The sequence below is a fragment of the Leptonychotes weddellii genome, chromosome 13 (genome assembly GCF_054177405.1).
Source record: "Leptonychotes weddellii isolate Sample4059 chromosome 13, ASM5417740v2, whole genome shotgun sequence".
Taxonomy (NCBI): Eukaryota; Metazoa; Chordata; class Mammalia; order Carnivora; family Phocidae; genus Leptonychotes; species Leptonychotes weddellii.
This window is the reverse complement of record NC_138381.1, coordinates 8,154,995-8,171,970: the sequence shown is the minus strand read 5'-3', so window position 1 is coordinate 8,171,970 and position 16,976 is coordinate 8,154,995. Positions and strand designations below refer to the sequence as shown.

General features: G+C 36.5%; 1 protein-coding gene across 7 annotated transcripts in view; it reads left to right on the top strand.

The window, feature by feature from the left end:
• CCDC102B (coiled-coil domain containing 102B) overlaps nt 1-16,976 on the top strand; it is a 199,346-nt gene that overhangs the window by 43,390 nt on the left and 138,980 nt on the right. For 2 of the 7 annotated variants that reach the window (XM_081801052.1, XM_081801053.1), the window contains exon 1: nt 7,974-8,592. The exons of 2 other annotated variants lie outside the window; for them this stretch is intronic. In XM_081801052.1, the coding sequence (XP_081657178.1) occupies nt 8,519-8,592 (74 nt within the window). In that variant the 5' untranslated portion in view covers nt 7,974-8,518. Of the gene's footprint in view, nt 1-7,968; nt 8,593-16,976 lie in introns of those variants that run through there. 3 more of the 7 variants (XM_081801047.1, XM_081801051.1, XM_031024431.2) reach the window with 3 other exon arrangements.

The window sequence follows — 16,976 nt, the reverse complement described above, 5'->3', positions numbered from 1 at the left end:
TTCTTTCATTTTTGAATAGCTTTGGTTTATCTCCAATATACTCTGTTTTAAATATTTATTAAGAGATTTCAAGCCTGGTTAATAGTGTGATAATAATGCATGTTACAAAAAGATTAAGGTTGATCGAATATAGTACTTTAAAAATTCATGCCTCATAATTATAAGAGACTTGATGTTTTTATTAGAATGTTTTGCCATTTATAGAGATCCTTATAACATAAGTGTTAATTTTCTACACATATGTATGTTTTTATTTCCCAGATTTTCCTTCAGTGACATTAAGTATATGGTCTAACGTAGGAAACATACTGGGCTTAAGAACAAACCCATATTTCTTAAGACTTGACTCACAGTTTCTTTAAAACAGTAGATTGGGGACGCCTGGGTGGCTCAGTCAGTTAAGCAGCTGCCTTTGGCCTGGGTCATGATCCCAGGGTCCTGGGATCAAGTCCCACATCGGGCTCCTTGCTCAGCAGGGACCCTGCTTCTCTCTCTCCCTGTGCTTGTCCTCCCTCTGTCAAATAAATAAAATCTTTAAAAAAAATAAAAATAAAAATAAATAAAACAGTAGATTGTGCTAGGAAGCATTACTGTTTTGGTAGTTCTTTGTTGCATTTTGATCATAGCAGGGATTTATTACCAAGAAATGGAAATACCTTACAATATAAGGAAATAACTTTTTTTTCCTTTCAGAGTGCAGGTAATTCTTTTTTACAAGAATTTGAAAGGACAGATTAACAAAAACAATGAATTTTGGAAATAGTTAAAGGAAACTTAATGTTATGTGGAGAAAATGTATTCATAAACCTTAGCAAATAGTTTACTGCTTCCCAGAATATTTATTAACATTAATCAGAACAATTATGCTTTGAGGAGGATTAGTTCTGTCTTGAATGAGATGCTTTAGCAAGGTTGTCCAATGATTATAGTTTAAGGATTCAGAAATTAAATAGATTTTCTAAATCAATTTAGTAAAATTAATTTTTCTCTGTGTGGATTATCTTTCCTCCGTTTGGTCAACAAGTTAAATTATAATTTAACATAGTTCCTGAGTAGAAAAGAAACAGTGACTGTTTAGTTGTGTTCTTTTGAGGAAAATACAAGATGTTTGGTCTTATCAGTTTAGATGTATCAAGGAGAAGAATTTTTGTTTCTTTGTACATAGTATTTCTCAAGCTGAATTAACTAAGAAGCGTTAATTATAATACTATAAAACTGAGTTAGAAATGGTTTTCCTATGTTACACATGGGTTTTGTAACATTTCTGTTTTCATCTCTTATGCATTTTGTACCCTAATGCATACAGACTACATGAGTGACTGTGTTTGACATGTGTGAGTAGAGTGGTAGTGTGTGTGTGTGTGTGTGTGTGTATAGGAGTGGTGGTGGTGGGGGGGTAGATATTAAGGCACTCAAGTTTTAGTAAGATAAGCCTTTGAGGTTATCTAGTCTAATTTCTTGACTATATGTATATGAGGAAAACAAGGCTTGGGAGGTGGGGTCCCTTTCTCCAAGGCCACAGCTGACAGCTGGTTTCTAGCAGAACTGAGCTATGTCTTAGTCTCACCTTCCACTACTCCATCATTCTAAACAATGGATCTGAACTTGATAGCAGTTTTGCCCCTCAGGGAATGTTTGGCAGTGTCTGGAAACGTTTTTGGTTCCAAATGTCAATAGTGCTGAGCTTGAAAAATCCTTCCAAAACATGAAGTACATCACAAACCAAGGAAAGAACAGTTAACATTTACTTCTGCTATGAGTTTGATCAAAATCCAGTGACTAATTTTTAATCCTTATTATGTCATATATATATTTTTTTTCCTTATATAAGAAGAAAGTATTTGTCTCTGGGCCATTTTCTCATAAGTAGGTATTCCCAAGGAGAGTTCCTGAAATGTCAGTTGCAAAGATAAATTCATTATAATTTCACAATCTCACAAAGATGATTTTTTTATATGCTTATTATAAGCCTAGGTAATAAGTCTAGTTGGCTTTGTCAGAGCCTAATAAGTGTTGGTGCCGGAACAAAATCACAACTGCAAAGTGACTACTTAGAGAGGTAGCAAAATAAGTCATGACATCAGACTAGGCCATGCTGACATTTGCTTAGTGTTTGCATTTAGAATATAAAAATTTGCTTTAAATCTATTTTCTAGATGTTGTAGTTAGGCCAACATAACTACTTTCTAAAATAATTCCTACTAATGATAGCTTTAATTTATTAGTGTTAACTACTCTTTTAAGCACTTTATTTCCATTACCTTCTTACCCTTAGAATCCACCTATAGGTTATACCATCCATTTTACAATCATGGGACTGAGGCTCAGAGAGGGAGCTCCTCAAGCACACCCAACTGATGCTCAAACCCACATCCATCTGTGATTAGGATATCTTCTTTTTAAAGGTATATTAAGGGGCACCTGGGTGGCTCAGGTGGTTAAGCATCTGCCTTTGGCTCAGGTCATGATCCCAGGGTCCTGGGATTGAGCCCCACATCGGGCTCCCTGTTCGGCAGGGAGCCTGCTTTTCCATCTCCCTCTGCTGTTCCCCCTGTTTGTGCTCTCTTGCTCTGTCAAATAAAAAAAAAATAAAGGTATAGTAAGTATAGATCAAATTTATTTTTCTTTTTTTTAAAAAAGGTTTATTTTTATTTATTTTAGAGAGAGAAAGAGAGCATGCATGTCCATGTGGGTGGGGAGGGGGGCAGAGGGAGAGGGAGAGAGAGAAGCAGACTCCCTGCTGAGCAAGGAGCTCAGTGCAGGGCTCAATCCCAGGACCCTGAGATCAGGACCTGAGCCAAAGTCAAGAGTCACCGTTTAACTGACTGAGTCACCCAGGTATCCCTCAGATTTATTTTTCTTACAATTTTTTCTTAACCTTTTCTGTAACTGACAAAATACAAATAAAGTTGGCTTTGTGTTACAAATCAGACATTGTCATAGAAAATAGACATTGTGTTTGTAAAGAAAGTCTGGACATTGCATGACAATAGTTCCTATTACTAAAACAGTGAGAGGGAAGAAAACATTTTCTGAAATGCTGCAATAAGATTCATATATGAACACTCATATTTATGTGGCTGATGTGTGTGGATAGACACAGGTTAGTTTAATAAAAGATGGTGGCTTCTCACCTGGTCTGTCTTGATTAATGAAGAGCTTATTTGTAAAATCACAGTGGACTCCGTGATTTCGGCATATGCATTTCTAATCTATGGTTTCAAATCACCTAGTGCCTTTCAATCAGAACTAAACTGGCTTCCTTGCAAGACATTTCCAGTTACTTTGACAGTTACTATGCTTTTGAATAATTCTATAAATATTGTTCAAGCCATTAAAATTTTAGCAATTAAGATTTACCAGTACAGCTGAATTCAAGTAGTGACTAAGGTCCACAGAAAATCTTCTCTGTTTGTCTTACTTTTCAGTATTTCTCTATCCTACTTTGTCATTGAGAGGCACATATGTATGATGTTGTCACTATTAATTCTTTCAATGTATAAAAGTAGGAAAAAACCCCAATAGTAGGAGAAATTTAAAAGTCACCATATACTTAATGTTTTAGAAGAGTATCTTTCAGATTTATTTTTGTTTCCTTCATTTCTTTCACAGAACATACATTCATCCATCATTTATGCATTTGTACCTTCACTCACGTATCCATTTATTTGCTTACCTGCCAAAAATTTGAAGACAAATACAATATTATGTCCTTAAAAAACTTACAGTTCTCTGAGGAAAGTACTGCATATTGCAGTACTAAGTACATGCATATTGCCTTTGATTGTAGAATTAACTTTATGTGGGATTCAGGAGAAGCCTCACAGAGATCGTGAGAAATAGCTCTGAAATTAGGTAAAGATTGCTGTAGGAGTTTTCAAGCTTAAGGTTTCTTCTGAATTCCCCCAATTGCTTATAGAGATCTGGAGTAAAATCAGTTTTGATTAATATATTCCCCATTGTTTCTCCAGTTAGATAGTGTTATAACTTTCTATGGGCCTATAGTTCCCGATTTAATAATAAGGCCACAGGAGAAGACTGATGACAGTGACTTAACAAGGTAGGTTCTCTTTTCTCCCCATCACCAAAAGCCTGCATGAGGCCAGTCATGGTCCTGGCTGCTTCTGCCATTCTCGATGTGGCTTTCATCTGAATTATGACTTCATGACCTCAAGATCAGTTCATGCTTCTTCATACCCGGCTTCCTATCCTTGTTCAAGGAAGGATAAAGAAAGAAGTGAAATGGAGAGGCATCCATATATTCAAAAATGCTTATCAGGCCTCCATTTCTGTTTTACTGCCAAAACTGTACCTCATTGCTAAGTGTATCTGTAATGGGAGTCTTGGTAACGTAGCTTTTTTTTTTTTTTTTTTAACTATAGGGAGGAAACAAATAATGCTAGGTAGGTAAAAGCAGACTTGACAGGGAGGACCTAATATATAAAATAAAATTGGAATCCACACCTACAAAAAATCAACTTTCACTGATGTGGATTGAGTGCCGTAAGATATTGTGAACCTGCCAAGAAATTATGAAAACTCCAAGGCTGAATTTTCTCCTCCTTTTTTTATATGCTCCCCTTGCTTGTTATGGGATATGGAGTATTAAGATAATGAAGATGCTTGTGCAATCTGTGTGTGTGTGTGTGTATGTGTGTGTGTGTGTGTGTGTTGTGTTTAAGCCAGGTTGGCAATGTACCATTCGAACTGAGATGGAGACTTGGATAACTTTGCTTCCATTATGCTGGTAGGTCCTGTCAGTCAACAAAGCGCTTGTGAGCCAGACTTGGTAATAAGCACAAAGCAAGGTCCTACTCCGCTTTCTTACCCCAAGAAAAGAGAGGTTGTGTGGGAAAATGAGCCTTCACTCGACCAAACTTTAAATGAGAAGATGCTTTACATATATAGTTAGATTTTACTGATTTACTAGTAGTTTATAAACTTGAGAGTAAAACCTGATGTGGAGAAACAAAAATCTGATTGGTGTGGGTTCAAAAGAGAGGGAAGCAGATGAAATGGAGACAGAAATGGACAATTCTTCCAGGTTTTACTCTAAAAGTAGTCACTGTGTGTCAGGGGTGGAGTGGTATAGGCTCTTGGGAATAATAAAAAGGTTTCTAGCTTGACAGACTGTATGGGTGGCAGCATCATTATTTAAGATTGAGAATACAAGACACAGGAGAGGTTTGGAAGAAATATAAGAGATTTACTCTTTGGGAATTACTGAGGGATTTAAATGGCTCCTAATGCCCATTCTCATTAGACTGTTAGACATCCAGATCTCAAGCTTGATAAACTATTATGGACTGATCTATGTATTTGGGAAGTATATGTATATTAGTGCATTTTCTAGGGCTACCATAACAAATTAGCACAAAGTTGGTGGCTTAAAGCAATAGATATTTATTATCTCACAGTTCTGGATGATAAAAGTACAAAACCAAGGTGTCAGCAAAGCCATACTCTCTCTAAAGGTTCTAGGGGAGGGTCCTTCCTTACCTCTTTCCAGATTCTGGTGGTTGCCAACAATCCTCAGCTTGTAGAAGCATCACTCCAATCTCTGCCAATGTCTTCTCATGGAATTTGCCCCTGAGTGCCTGTATCTAAATTTTCCTCTCTTTGTAAGGACACCAGTCATTCATTGGACTAGGGCCCACCCTCATTCATTTGACCTCATTTTAGGTTGATTACATCTGCAAAGACCCTATTTCCAAATAAGGTCACGTTCACAGGGGCCTGGGGAGAGGACTTCAACATATCTTTTCAGAGGACACAGTTCACCCCACAATGATATGTGTGGCAAAAGAAGCCATAAAAATAGATGTGATCACCCAGGCAGAGGATGTGGAGTGAGACTAGGACCAGTGGTAATCCCTTGGAAGTACTCCATTTTAAAAGGAAAGTAAACTAATAAAGGGGGAGGGGGAGGTGTATAAAGACATGGTATAGTCAACAGAACAGAAAAAGTAATCCAGAAAAGTTTCATTTTGGCAAATGTAAAGAAGATTTGATAAGAGGTTTAAAAATCTTTAAAGATTTCAAGTAGCATGAGTACTAGGAATAGACCACTGTAACTCTTGCTAAATATGGGGAGGAGCAAGTTTGGGAACAGGTGAATAATTTAGGACACTACAGCAATCCAGACAGATTATGATGGCTGCCTGAACCAGGGTGTGGCAGTGGAAAGGAGAGGACTGGGCATTTTACTGAAGTAAAGTCAAAAGGAACTGGTGCTGGATTGGATATAAAAGGAGTCAGAGATGACTTCCAGGGTTTTTCTTTAGCAAACTGTAAGACTGACTGATAAACAATGCAGTGAGTCCATGGAGAGAAGATTTCAGTTTCAAATATGTTGATGACATATCTGTCAAATTTTTTAGTGACAGGGTCTACTGTGCTGATGCATGTAAGTGTCAGAGACTCAAAAGAGGATTGAATCCAAATGTAGCTATTTGGAAGTTATCTGAAAAGAAAGATGACAATTCAGACCATGAGAATGGGTGACATATAGAGAGATAGTCGATTTACATGGGAATATACCTGATGTACACGGAGGGATGGGAGAGAAAAGAAGCACCACCAAAGAGACTGGGGAGAGCCAGGGACAAAGGTCAGGAGGAAGACCAGGAGAGTGTTGTGCTAAGATAGAGAAGAGAGTCTCCATGTCCCCAGAGCTGTGAACAGCGGCATCAATGGCTGCAAAGACAAGTAGAATGAGAGCTTAGAGGAGTATATAAACTTTAGAAAAACCAAAATGTGCATGTTGCGTGAGTCCATGTGGGCGTGTGTGTGTGCAAGCATGTGTGTTTGCAGAGAGTCATTTTGGTGCATTAAAGGGAGTATATGGCAAATTAAATGGAGTTTTTGGCTGGAAAGAAATCTTTCTTTTCTTTTTTTTTTTTTTTAAAGATTTTATTTATTTATTTGACAGAGAAAGAGATAGCGAGAGCAGGAACACAAGCAGGGGGAGCGGGGGAGGGAGAAGCAGACTTCCTGCCGAGCAAGGAGCCCGATGCGGGGCTCCATCCCAGGACCCTAGGATCATGACCTGAGCTGAAGGCAGACGCCCAATGACTGAGCCACCCAGGTGCCCCTGGAAAGAAATCTTTCAATCACGTAACCATGAAATGGAGGGGAACGGTACCTACAAATGAAAATGACCGAATTGACAGGAAAATATACAGACGTAAATGAAATTGACTAAAGCCTTGACAATGTTTAAAATCCAACTGGGAGGAGCACCTGGGTGGCTCAGTGGGTTAAGCGTCTGCCTTTGGCTCAGGCCATGATCCCGGGGTCCTGGGATCGAGCCCCGCATTGGGCTCCCTGCTCCACAGGAAGTCTGCTTCTCCCTCTCCCACTCCCCCTGCTTGTGTTCCCTCTCTCGCTGTGTGTGTCTCTGTCAAATAAATAAATAAAATCTTTTAAAAAAATAAAATAAAATCCAATGGTTAATTCCAGACAGAAGAGAGAGTTCAGAGGAAGAGGAGAGAGAATGGTGATTGAGCACATCTTCCCCCACCAAAAACGGGGAAAGGAAACCCAAGCTCAGAGGGTTAGTTCCCATTCTATGGGAGAATGGTCACCTCTCTGTTGCATTGGGAGGTAAGGGAGAGAGGATGCTGTTAAGTGAAAGTAGATGGCAAATATGTTATTCAGCTAAGAATGATCATCCGAATTAAGGAGGGAGGAAGAGTAAAATGACTTGGAGACGTTAACTCTAACTTTCAGATGCAGTGTTCATGCTATTTATAAGGAACATGTTGATTGTGTTTCTTCTGCCCTTGCCTCTTTCTTTGGGCCTTCAGTCCTGGTAGTGTCAACCAGAGAAGCTCTCCTTTATGTGGTCTGCCATCACCCCTTCATCAGAGCGCTTCCTGACAGCTGTGTCCTGTCACTGGAAGGCCACTCCCTCCCTCCCCCACCCCAGGGCCCAGTGAATTCTCCCTGGAGGGCTCTGGAGATGCAGCTCCCAATTCCTGCCACATGACTGAAATCCAGGGTTTGACATACAGTTTTTGTATCATGATTTGCTTACTCAAATATTTTATTAAGTATTCTTTCTTTTTTTGGCAATCTAATAAAAATCACATTGGACCAATGATATGTCCTATTGTTTCTGTGATCTGTAGTATAATCTCTAAGTCTTGCAGATAGATACTTTATTAGTTTTTTTTTTCACCATTTTAGTTTTTTCTATTACTGTTACAAGTTATACCTATTGCTCTTAAATGTTAAATGCTTGTGGATGAAGGGGTAGGTATTTTCTTCCTTTTTCACTCAGTACGTGGTTTCAAACGGGTTAGGTAGAAAGCTTTGTATAGTGGTACTTAGTTAGGGAATGTTAAAGTGATTTCATTTTGGTTCACTCACTTGTGATCCAAAGAGGGTGTTGTGGTATTGGTTTTGATAAAACTTCACAACCAATGGGAATCTTTTTTGAGTTAGTGTGGAGTGGCCTTAATGCTGGAAACAATCCTGTTGGCCAGGACCCCAGAGCTATACAGATGAGAAAAGGATGCAGGGAATTCTGTTGTTTACACATGTGTCGGTTAGCACTGAGCCGCTAGAGCAGCCCAGCAAGCCCAGAGGGTAAGATGCCTAATAACCTTATGGTTTTCTATCTAATTATTATATTTTCCTGCTGGAGCAGAGCATGTGGTATTCTCGGAGCAAAGAAAAAGACAGTTGCTTATAAGATGCAGATCAAAACTACTGTAGGTCTGGGAAACAGGGATTTGGAGTTTCTTCTTAAAGTGGACTTGATTCCTACCCTCTTTCTTCCATTTTCCACTGTTGGTATTATTTATCCTGACAACTTACAATACTTTTCCTGTTTTTAAAAAATAACTATGCTAAGCAAAACTCAGGTAAGAATTTCAACTCTAAATTTAGACATTCATAGATTATGTTGATAGTAAAACTTTGTTTTGTAGTTCCAAATGAATACGAGTTAGTCAATGTGTTTGAAGTAATCTATATTCTTGGAGTTTTAAAAAAATATAAAACTGTTATGCATACCCTCATATTTATGTCTCATGCATTCAGAGTTATTTTCATTTTGATGGATAGTCCTCATGCTGAATTCCTGTTATTGTTAACAGAAAAGTATACTTCAAACTTAGAACTAATACTGATTTCCTTATATAAGTTACCTGGGTAGTATGGAGGAAATAGGGACATGGAATCAAATAATAAAATCCTGTACATAAAGAAATAGATCTTTATATGGAAAGTAATGATAGAACTAAAGGGAAAAAAAGATCTCTGGAAACCATTGGGAAATATTTGTTAATGTTTTCCACAAAGATAAATTATAAAATGAATGTTGAATGGGTAAGTCTATTGAATAGAAATATAACAAAGATATTATTTAAAAACAGATACATGTAAGTAACATATGCAATTGAAATACATAATGATATTTCTTGATATTCTCATTTATAGCAACATTAGTTTTCTGTTTTCTGAAATCATGCGAAAACACTTCTGCTAATACTTCTGTGGAATTGGGTATTGTTACAACTGTTGATTAAATGCCTTGTTTTTAGTCATTTTTTGTTGAATATCCTTGCATATACGTTAAATATTCCTGAATTCTGACTTTTATCCACATTTTCACATAAGCATTAGATTAAAAAGGAATCTTAAAAAGCTAGAGATACAATATCTGTGCAATTTCTCTGTGATTTTGCAATATTGATTTAATCAATCAATAAATCAATAAATCAATTTGCATGACAGTTAGAAAAATGCTTTATGTGAATTGCTTTTTTTCCCAAAACTTAAAAAAATAGTTTTCTTGTAAAATGACAGATCATATAATGGTCTCTCTTTTGTATTCTTCATGTTTTTACTGGATTTAGTAATTGCTTGATCACTGGGATATAGCTTCCTGGTTCCTTGATCCAGTTGTGCCCTTGAAATTTATGAGGGTTTCCTCTAATTATTAGAGCCACAAATATAATGACAGTGATTCTTTAAACTTAAAAATGATGTAAGGACAACTTCTATTTGAAGAAATACCATTTCTCTTGGGCTGATACTGCAAGGTTAATTGAATTTTTCTATAATGGGAAAACCTTCAAAAATCCTCTTTTTAGCAAGATTTTAGAGAAGCCTTGAAAGAAAAGTCCAGCTTCCTGAGCTGAGTCCTGAAAAATCAGTGGAATTTAGATAGTTGTTGAAAAACAAAATACCATTCTATTTTGTAGTAGTAGTTGGAGCAAAGAGTTTTGAGGCAGGAGTTAACATGAAGCAGGGAAGGTGAGGGAGGAGCCTCATTGGAGAAGAAAAGAAATGCACCGTTGTGAGTAGCAGGACAGAGTTGTGAAGCACAGAACACTGGATACCCTGAATAGACAGAGTAACTTTCTCCCTATATATTGTACAATGGGGGCAATTGTGAGTTTCTGAAGAAATGGGGAGTATTTATTCCTCTTTGCTTTGTCATCATCATCATCATCATCATCATCATCATCATCACCACACTACCAGCAAATAATAGCATTTCCTATGTGTAAGATAATTTACATACATATCTACAATTTTGATAGTTGGGTAATAGAATGAACTTCATTTTACATATCTTCATTTTACACATGAAGAAATTTGATGTTCAGAAATGTTAAATGATTTCCCTAAAGCCACAGATATAGTAAGTTCTGGAGCAAAGATACCAAATAATGTCTTTCTGGCTCCAGAGCTATTTCCACTCTGCTCCACTGGTATTTTAGGAATGTGAGTCTGGCAGAAGTTAAGCAGAATGGTTTGGGATGGCGTTGGGGTAATAGAGTACAGGGAAGAGGCAGTGAGACAACATTGTAAACCTGAGGTAATCCCAGTTCTCTCAGATGGTCCACTCTTACCTTTGGGAATAGAAAGAAGAAATTGATACTGAAAATAAACAGTTTTTATATTTAAATTGGCTGTTCTCGTATCCAATTCTTATGCTTTCCTCTGTATTTTCTTCAATGTTGTATTCAAAGAAGATGTCTTTTGATTTCTCAGAGGAAATTTAATCACTCATTTTCATCAGATATCACGTATTCATAAAAAAAATGCATGCGGTCACTGGAAATAATATTGGGAACAGATTGGCATCTATTGTTTCCTTTTGATGTGTGATATGAATGAATGCTGTGTGACCACACCTTCTTAAAATTATGGAAAGACTCAACTATTATCAAATAAAAGTATCATGTAAGTTTTATTTGAATGGGTGAAGAGCATATATAAAATTTATGTTACTAATAGATAATGTAGAGTACAGTATGTCTGTAGTAAAAAGAATAAACCCCATATAACATTTTTAACTCCTATATCTAAAACTTGAACATATTTTACTTTTTCTCTAAATAGAGTATTTTTAAAAATATGTATAATTGTATAATAATGTCTATGCTATCATTTTAGAAATGTACTATCTACTATTTTACAAGTTTATTGTCATTTAAGTAGGTTTTACTGGAGTAATGCCTTTTTGCCGTATGCCCAAACAGATGAAGATAGTTGAAATGTAAAGATTCATTTCTTTAAATTTATCATTACTAAAACAGTAAGTACATTTCTCAGTTCAAATATTTTCATCACTGACCTTAAGACATTTCATTTTAATTAAAAAGGTCTAGGCTTTATTCCAAGATTATATTTTATAGAGTGCCTTTTGCGTACTCAGTGCCTGGTCCTCAGTGTTTGGTCCTCAGTGCCCTGATCAACTGTAGATGCACAATTGTTACCAAGTGCTGTAAAAAGGAAAACTGGGTATCTTGTTGGAGGAAAGTAGCCTATCAAAGAGAAGATGGGTTGTGCTTAATGCCATTCCATTAAAGTCATAGCTTTGCAGATTACTAATATTTTCATATAAGTAAATATCTGGGTGATTCATATATGATGATATTTGCTAAGAGTTGCTGTTATATGTAGAGAAGATAAAAAGATATTTGATGTTAAAAACTGATAGAAACATTTTTTTGGTAGCTGAAGACAGAAGTAGCCTTTTGTGTAAAGACCATGTTCGTTGCAGAGCTTACAAGTGGTATCTTACAATCTTTTGTCTTCAATTTGTAGAATTAAGCATCCCCCCCCCAAAAAAAAAAAAAAATAGAAGTGCTGGAGCACTTCCACATTAGAGCTAGGCCCACCAGAGCAGAATGAGGAGCAGCACTCAGTGAGGTAGGAGGGAAAACAGGAGAGAAGAGTCTTTCAGAAGCTAAGTAAATGAGTCATTCTGGAAAGATGAAATGGCCAGTTATATAAAATGCTATTGATTGGTCAAGGAAAATAGGACTTAACTGTTAATTAGATTTTGCAATACAGAAGTCATTGATTTTCTGTTTTTGTAGAGATCTAGGCTTGAAAACTGATAGAGTGAGTTCAAGAAAGAATGAGATGAGTGAAAATATCTTCTAAAGATTTTTACTAGGGCGCCTGGGTGGCTCAGTCATTAAGCGTCTGCCTTCGGCTCGGGTCGTGGTCCCGGGGTCCTGGGATCGAGCCCCACATTGGGCTCCCTGCTCGGTGGGAAGCCTCTTCTCCCTCTCCCACTCCCTCTGCTTGTGTTCCCTCTCTCCTGTGTCTCTCTCTGTCAAATAAATAAATAAAATCTTAAAAAAAAAAAAAGATTTTTACTAAAAAAAAAATGCCAGAGAAATGTGATGGCAGCTAGATGGGGATCAGGATGATTTCTGTTTTTCAGGTCATAGATATAGCGTGCCAATTTGCTGATGAGATTGATTTAGGAGGGAGGTTTAATTTGATTAGGTAGGAGAGAGAGGACTGTATTTGCAGGAGCGAAGTCTTTAAGTCAGTTAGAGGGGATTCAGATAGAACATACAAATGGGAAGTTTGGCCTTATAGACACGGATGAGAATGGGAAAGTGAATTGATGGGGGAAATGTAGTAGGGTTGGCTTGGCAGTGCTAAGGGCTTGTTTGGTATTCAGAGTCAAGATCTGAAGTGAGACCTGAAAGTGAATGTTTTCTCTAAGTATCAGCAGGTGCTCAGGTGCATTTATAGAGCAGGCCAATAGTTGGATGCCAGTCACAATTGGAGTTTTCTAGCTGAGGGTAATTTGTTAATAATGGAGCTTGGAAAAGGGAGGGCAGTGTCGATATGAAGTAGGTGATAAATAGAAAGTAATGGGATCAATTAATAGGACGTCCAAGTTGGGTCAAAGAAGAGAGTTTTGGGGACAATAGGAGAAGGTAATCAGAAAGGTGCTTAACGTTGAAGTGGGAAGAAATGCTGGTATGGTTATAGTGCCTAGGGTCTATACCAGCCAGCAGGTGGGTGAGGTGAAACTATTGGAACTAATAGGAACTGAGAGATGAGCGTATTATAAGGATACTGCATGTGAAGATATTTTGGACGTTAAATTAGTTTTCATACCTGAAAACATTCTGTTACTTAACCAATTAGTACCACAATTGGTTTTACTAGATACATCTTATTTTTTATTAATAAATATTTATTATAAATAAAAATAATTATTTTTTAAAATTTATTTAAATGTGAAAAACACTCCTGTTATAAAAATACATGGAAAAACATGATATTTTATATATGGATTTTATTATGGTAAAAAGATAAATATCCACAACTGGACACTAATTTTAATACCCATTCCCATGCTGAGACTCTAATTTTGTTAATAATTTCATCCACTTACTTTCTTGCTATTTTTTTAACATATCCATCACCTCATATAGTTACCTATCTAAAATTTTTTAACTGAAGTATAGTTGACATATAATATTAAGTTAAGTTCAGGTACACAACATAGTGATTCAACAATTCTATACCTTTTGAAATGCTCACCATGATAAGTGTATTACAATATTATTGACTATATCCCCTATGCTGTCCTTGCTATTTCTAATGATGTTTTACTTGATCTATAAACTGTATTATAGATTCAGGGAAGTATAAGATATAGACACAGAATTTTTCACATCTAACAAATTTTAGGCTCATAATTTTTCTAGATGTTTATTATTTTACCAATGTTTTGGATAAAATTAAATTATATTTATTAATGATGTTCAGAAACCATGAATCAATATTATTATTCTTGGGCTTTAGTTCATCATAAAACTGATCTTTTAACAACTACTAATATTTTAGTATTTAATAATTATGTTTGTCTAAAAGCCCATGCTGTCTAAACAGCTTCAAATAAATGGAGTTTCTTTTAAAGCTTAGATGAGAATGTTGAACAGTCCTATCCAGCGTTTTGAACAATTTCTATTTTACTTTGATGTGACTATTGCAGCATCTCTTCTACATTATATGACCAAATGGCAAAGAATGAAAATGTCCTATTCATTTATATTTGAGTGGTAGCCATGACTCTGATGTGTGTTTACATTATCAGTAGAATGTATTTTTCAAACATATATTTGTAAATAATGTTATTAAGAATCATCTTAATTTGAAGCATAGATAGGAAGCCTCTGTAAGAGACAGAAGTTTTGTGAGAACACACTGGATATATGTTTGAAAAAAATCAAAACAAAGTTTTCTATTTCTGTAAAATTCTCTATGAAAAAGAAAACACTTAAATTATTTTTGGATGTTCTAGAGTAGAGCTGTCCAACAGAAATAGAACTCAAGCAACATTTACAATTTAAAGTTATATTTAAAAAATTAAAAAAATAAATGTGACATTGATTTGAATAATATATTTTACTTAATATCTTTAAAATATTACCATCCTAAAATGTAATCAATATAAAATCAGTGAGATAGTCTACATTTTTATTTTCCACACTGCTTGATTTAGATTTATACTGCATCTCAGTTCAGACTACCTTCATTTCAAAAGCTTACTAGCACCATCAGCCTTGTGACCATCCTACTGGACAGCACAGGCCATAATACTCCAGAATAGAAATAATTACACAGTACTGTCTCAGCGAGTGTAGGTCATGTTGAAGGCATTACATTTATCTCCTTGTAAATGAAGATATGTGTTTGAGTGACCTTCCTAAGGAAAAGATTTACCCCAGCTTTTCTGATTCTGAATCCAGTGTTCTCTGATTTCCACTATGCCATTCTGATGATGGTTATGTTGATGTATTTATATTAGTTCTGAGCAGTATGTAAAATATGGTGACCTCTGGAAATTACTGGTACGAATGTGTTCTCCCGTTGCTACAATTTAAGAAAATCTAATTGGTGTGAAAAGTAAGCAGTAATGAAAATGATCAACCCAATTCTAGGATTCCACACATTTGTTTGTTTGTTTGTTTTTTTATAAAATGAAAGATCCAAATCTGGTAGAGCAGAGAGATAGAAAAAAGTAAAAATAGAGGTTCAGAGGAAGATTTAAAACTCTGGCATTATAGGGATTATTTGAGAAAGAGTTGAAATGAAATATTTATATGACTGGGAGGGTAAATAAAAACATAGCAGCTTTTCAGAAATGTAAGTAATCTGGTCTTCAGCTTTTTGCAGTTCTCCTTGCACATGTCTTACACTTTCTATTTTAGGGACTGGAAAGCCAGATCTCTTGAGAGATGTAAATACTGGCTATTCACTTCCTGTTGTTTTGACATTTTTAATCCAATCCCTGTTCTTTACTAAGGGAGTAAAACACTATGCCTACAATACAAAGAGATGACAACTGATTTCAAGATCCATTAGCAATTTGCTAGGAACTCTGCTTTATAGTTAAATTGCTTTTGTCTTTAGTGTTATCTTCTCTCATGCCAAAGGACAAAACTCAAAAATATCAACACTTAAAAAAAGATGATTGGTGGGGCGCCTGGGTGGCTCAGTCGGTTAAGCTTGTGCCTTCTGTTCAGGTCATGATCCCAGCATCCTGGGATGGAGCCCCACATCTGGCTCCCTGTTCAGCAGGGAGTCTGCTTCTCCCTCTCCTTCTGCCTCTCCCCACTGCTCCTGCTCTCTCTCTGGCTCAAAAAATTTTTTATTTATTTATTTGAGACAGAGAGCACAAGCTGGGGAGAGGAACAGAGGGAGAAGCATACTGCCTGCTGAGCAGGGACCCCTACTCAGGGCTCCATCCCAGGACCTCGGGATCATGACCGGAGCCAAAGGCAGATGATTAACTGACTGAACCACCCAGGCACCCCCCAAAATAAGTAAAATCTTAAAAAAAAAAAAAAAAAAAAAGATGATTGGAGACTATGTCTAAACAGACTACAAAGACATTTTGGCTAAAATGGAGATTGTATGGACGGGAAAAATGTTTCATTAGCATGTATATTAACTGATCTTCAAATCAAAATCTAATGTAACACTTTTTAGTATTTCATGTCTTAAGATTGTAAATGAAATTTTCCCAGTGAATTCAAGATTTTGAATCTCATTACTATAAGAGGTAACTTAAGTATTACACAACCACCAGATTTTTTTTTCTGGAGAAGGCATTTTCCTCCAAATAATATATCTGAAAGCTGATTACTTGTTTTATTTTACATTAAAATTGAAAGAATTAGGGCGCCTGAGTGGCTCAGTCGTTAAGCGCCTTCGGCTCAGGTCATGATCTCAGGGTCCTGGGATCGAGCCCCACATCGGGCTCCCTGCTCCGCGGGAAGCCTGCTTCTCCCTCTCCCCTCCCCCTGCTTGTGTCTCTCTCTGTCAAATAAATAAAATCTTTAAAAAAATAAAAATAAAAATAAATAAAATTGAAAGAATTAGAGCAAAATATATGATTGATATCAATTTAATCTTAGGCGAGTCCATAGAAATGTAACAAGGCTATAAATCTAATGCCAGTAACTAAGATAAAAAATCAACATTTTCTTTTTTTTTTTTTAAAGATTTTTTATTTATTTATCTGAGAGAGAGAATGGGAGACAGAGAGCATGAGAGGGGGAGGATAAGAGGGAGAAGCAGACTCCCTGCTGAGCAGGGAGTCCAATGTAGGACTCGATCCCAGGACTCCTGGATCATGACCTGAGTCGAAGGCAGTTGCTTAACCAACTGAGCCACCCAGGCGCCAACATTAT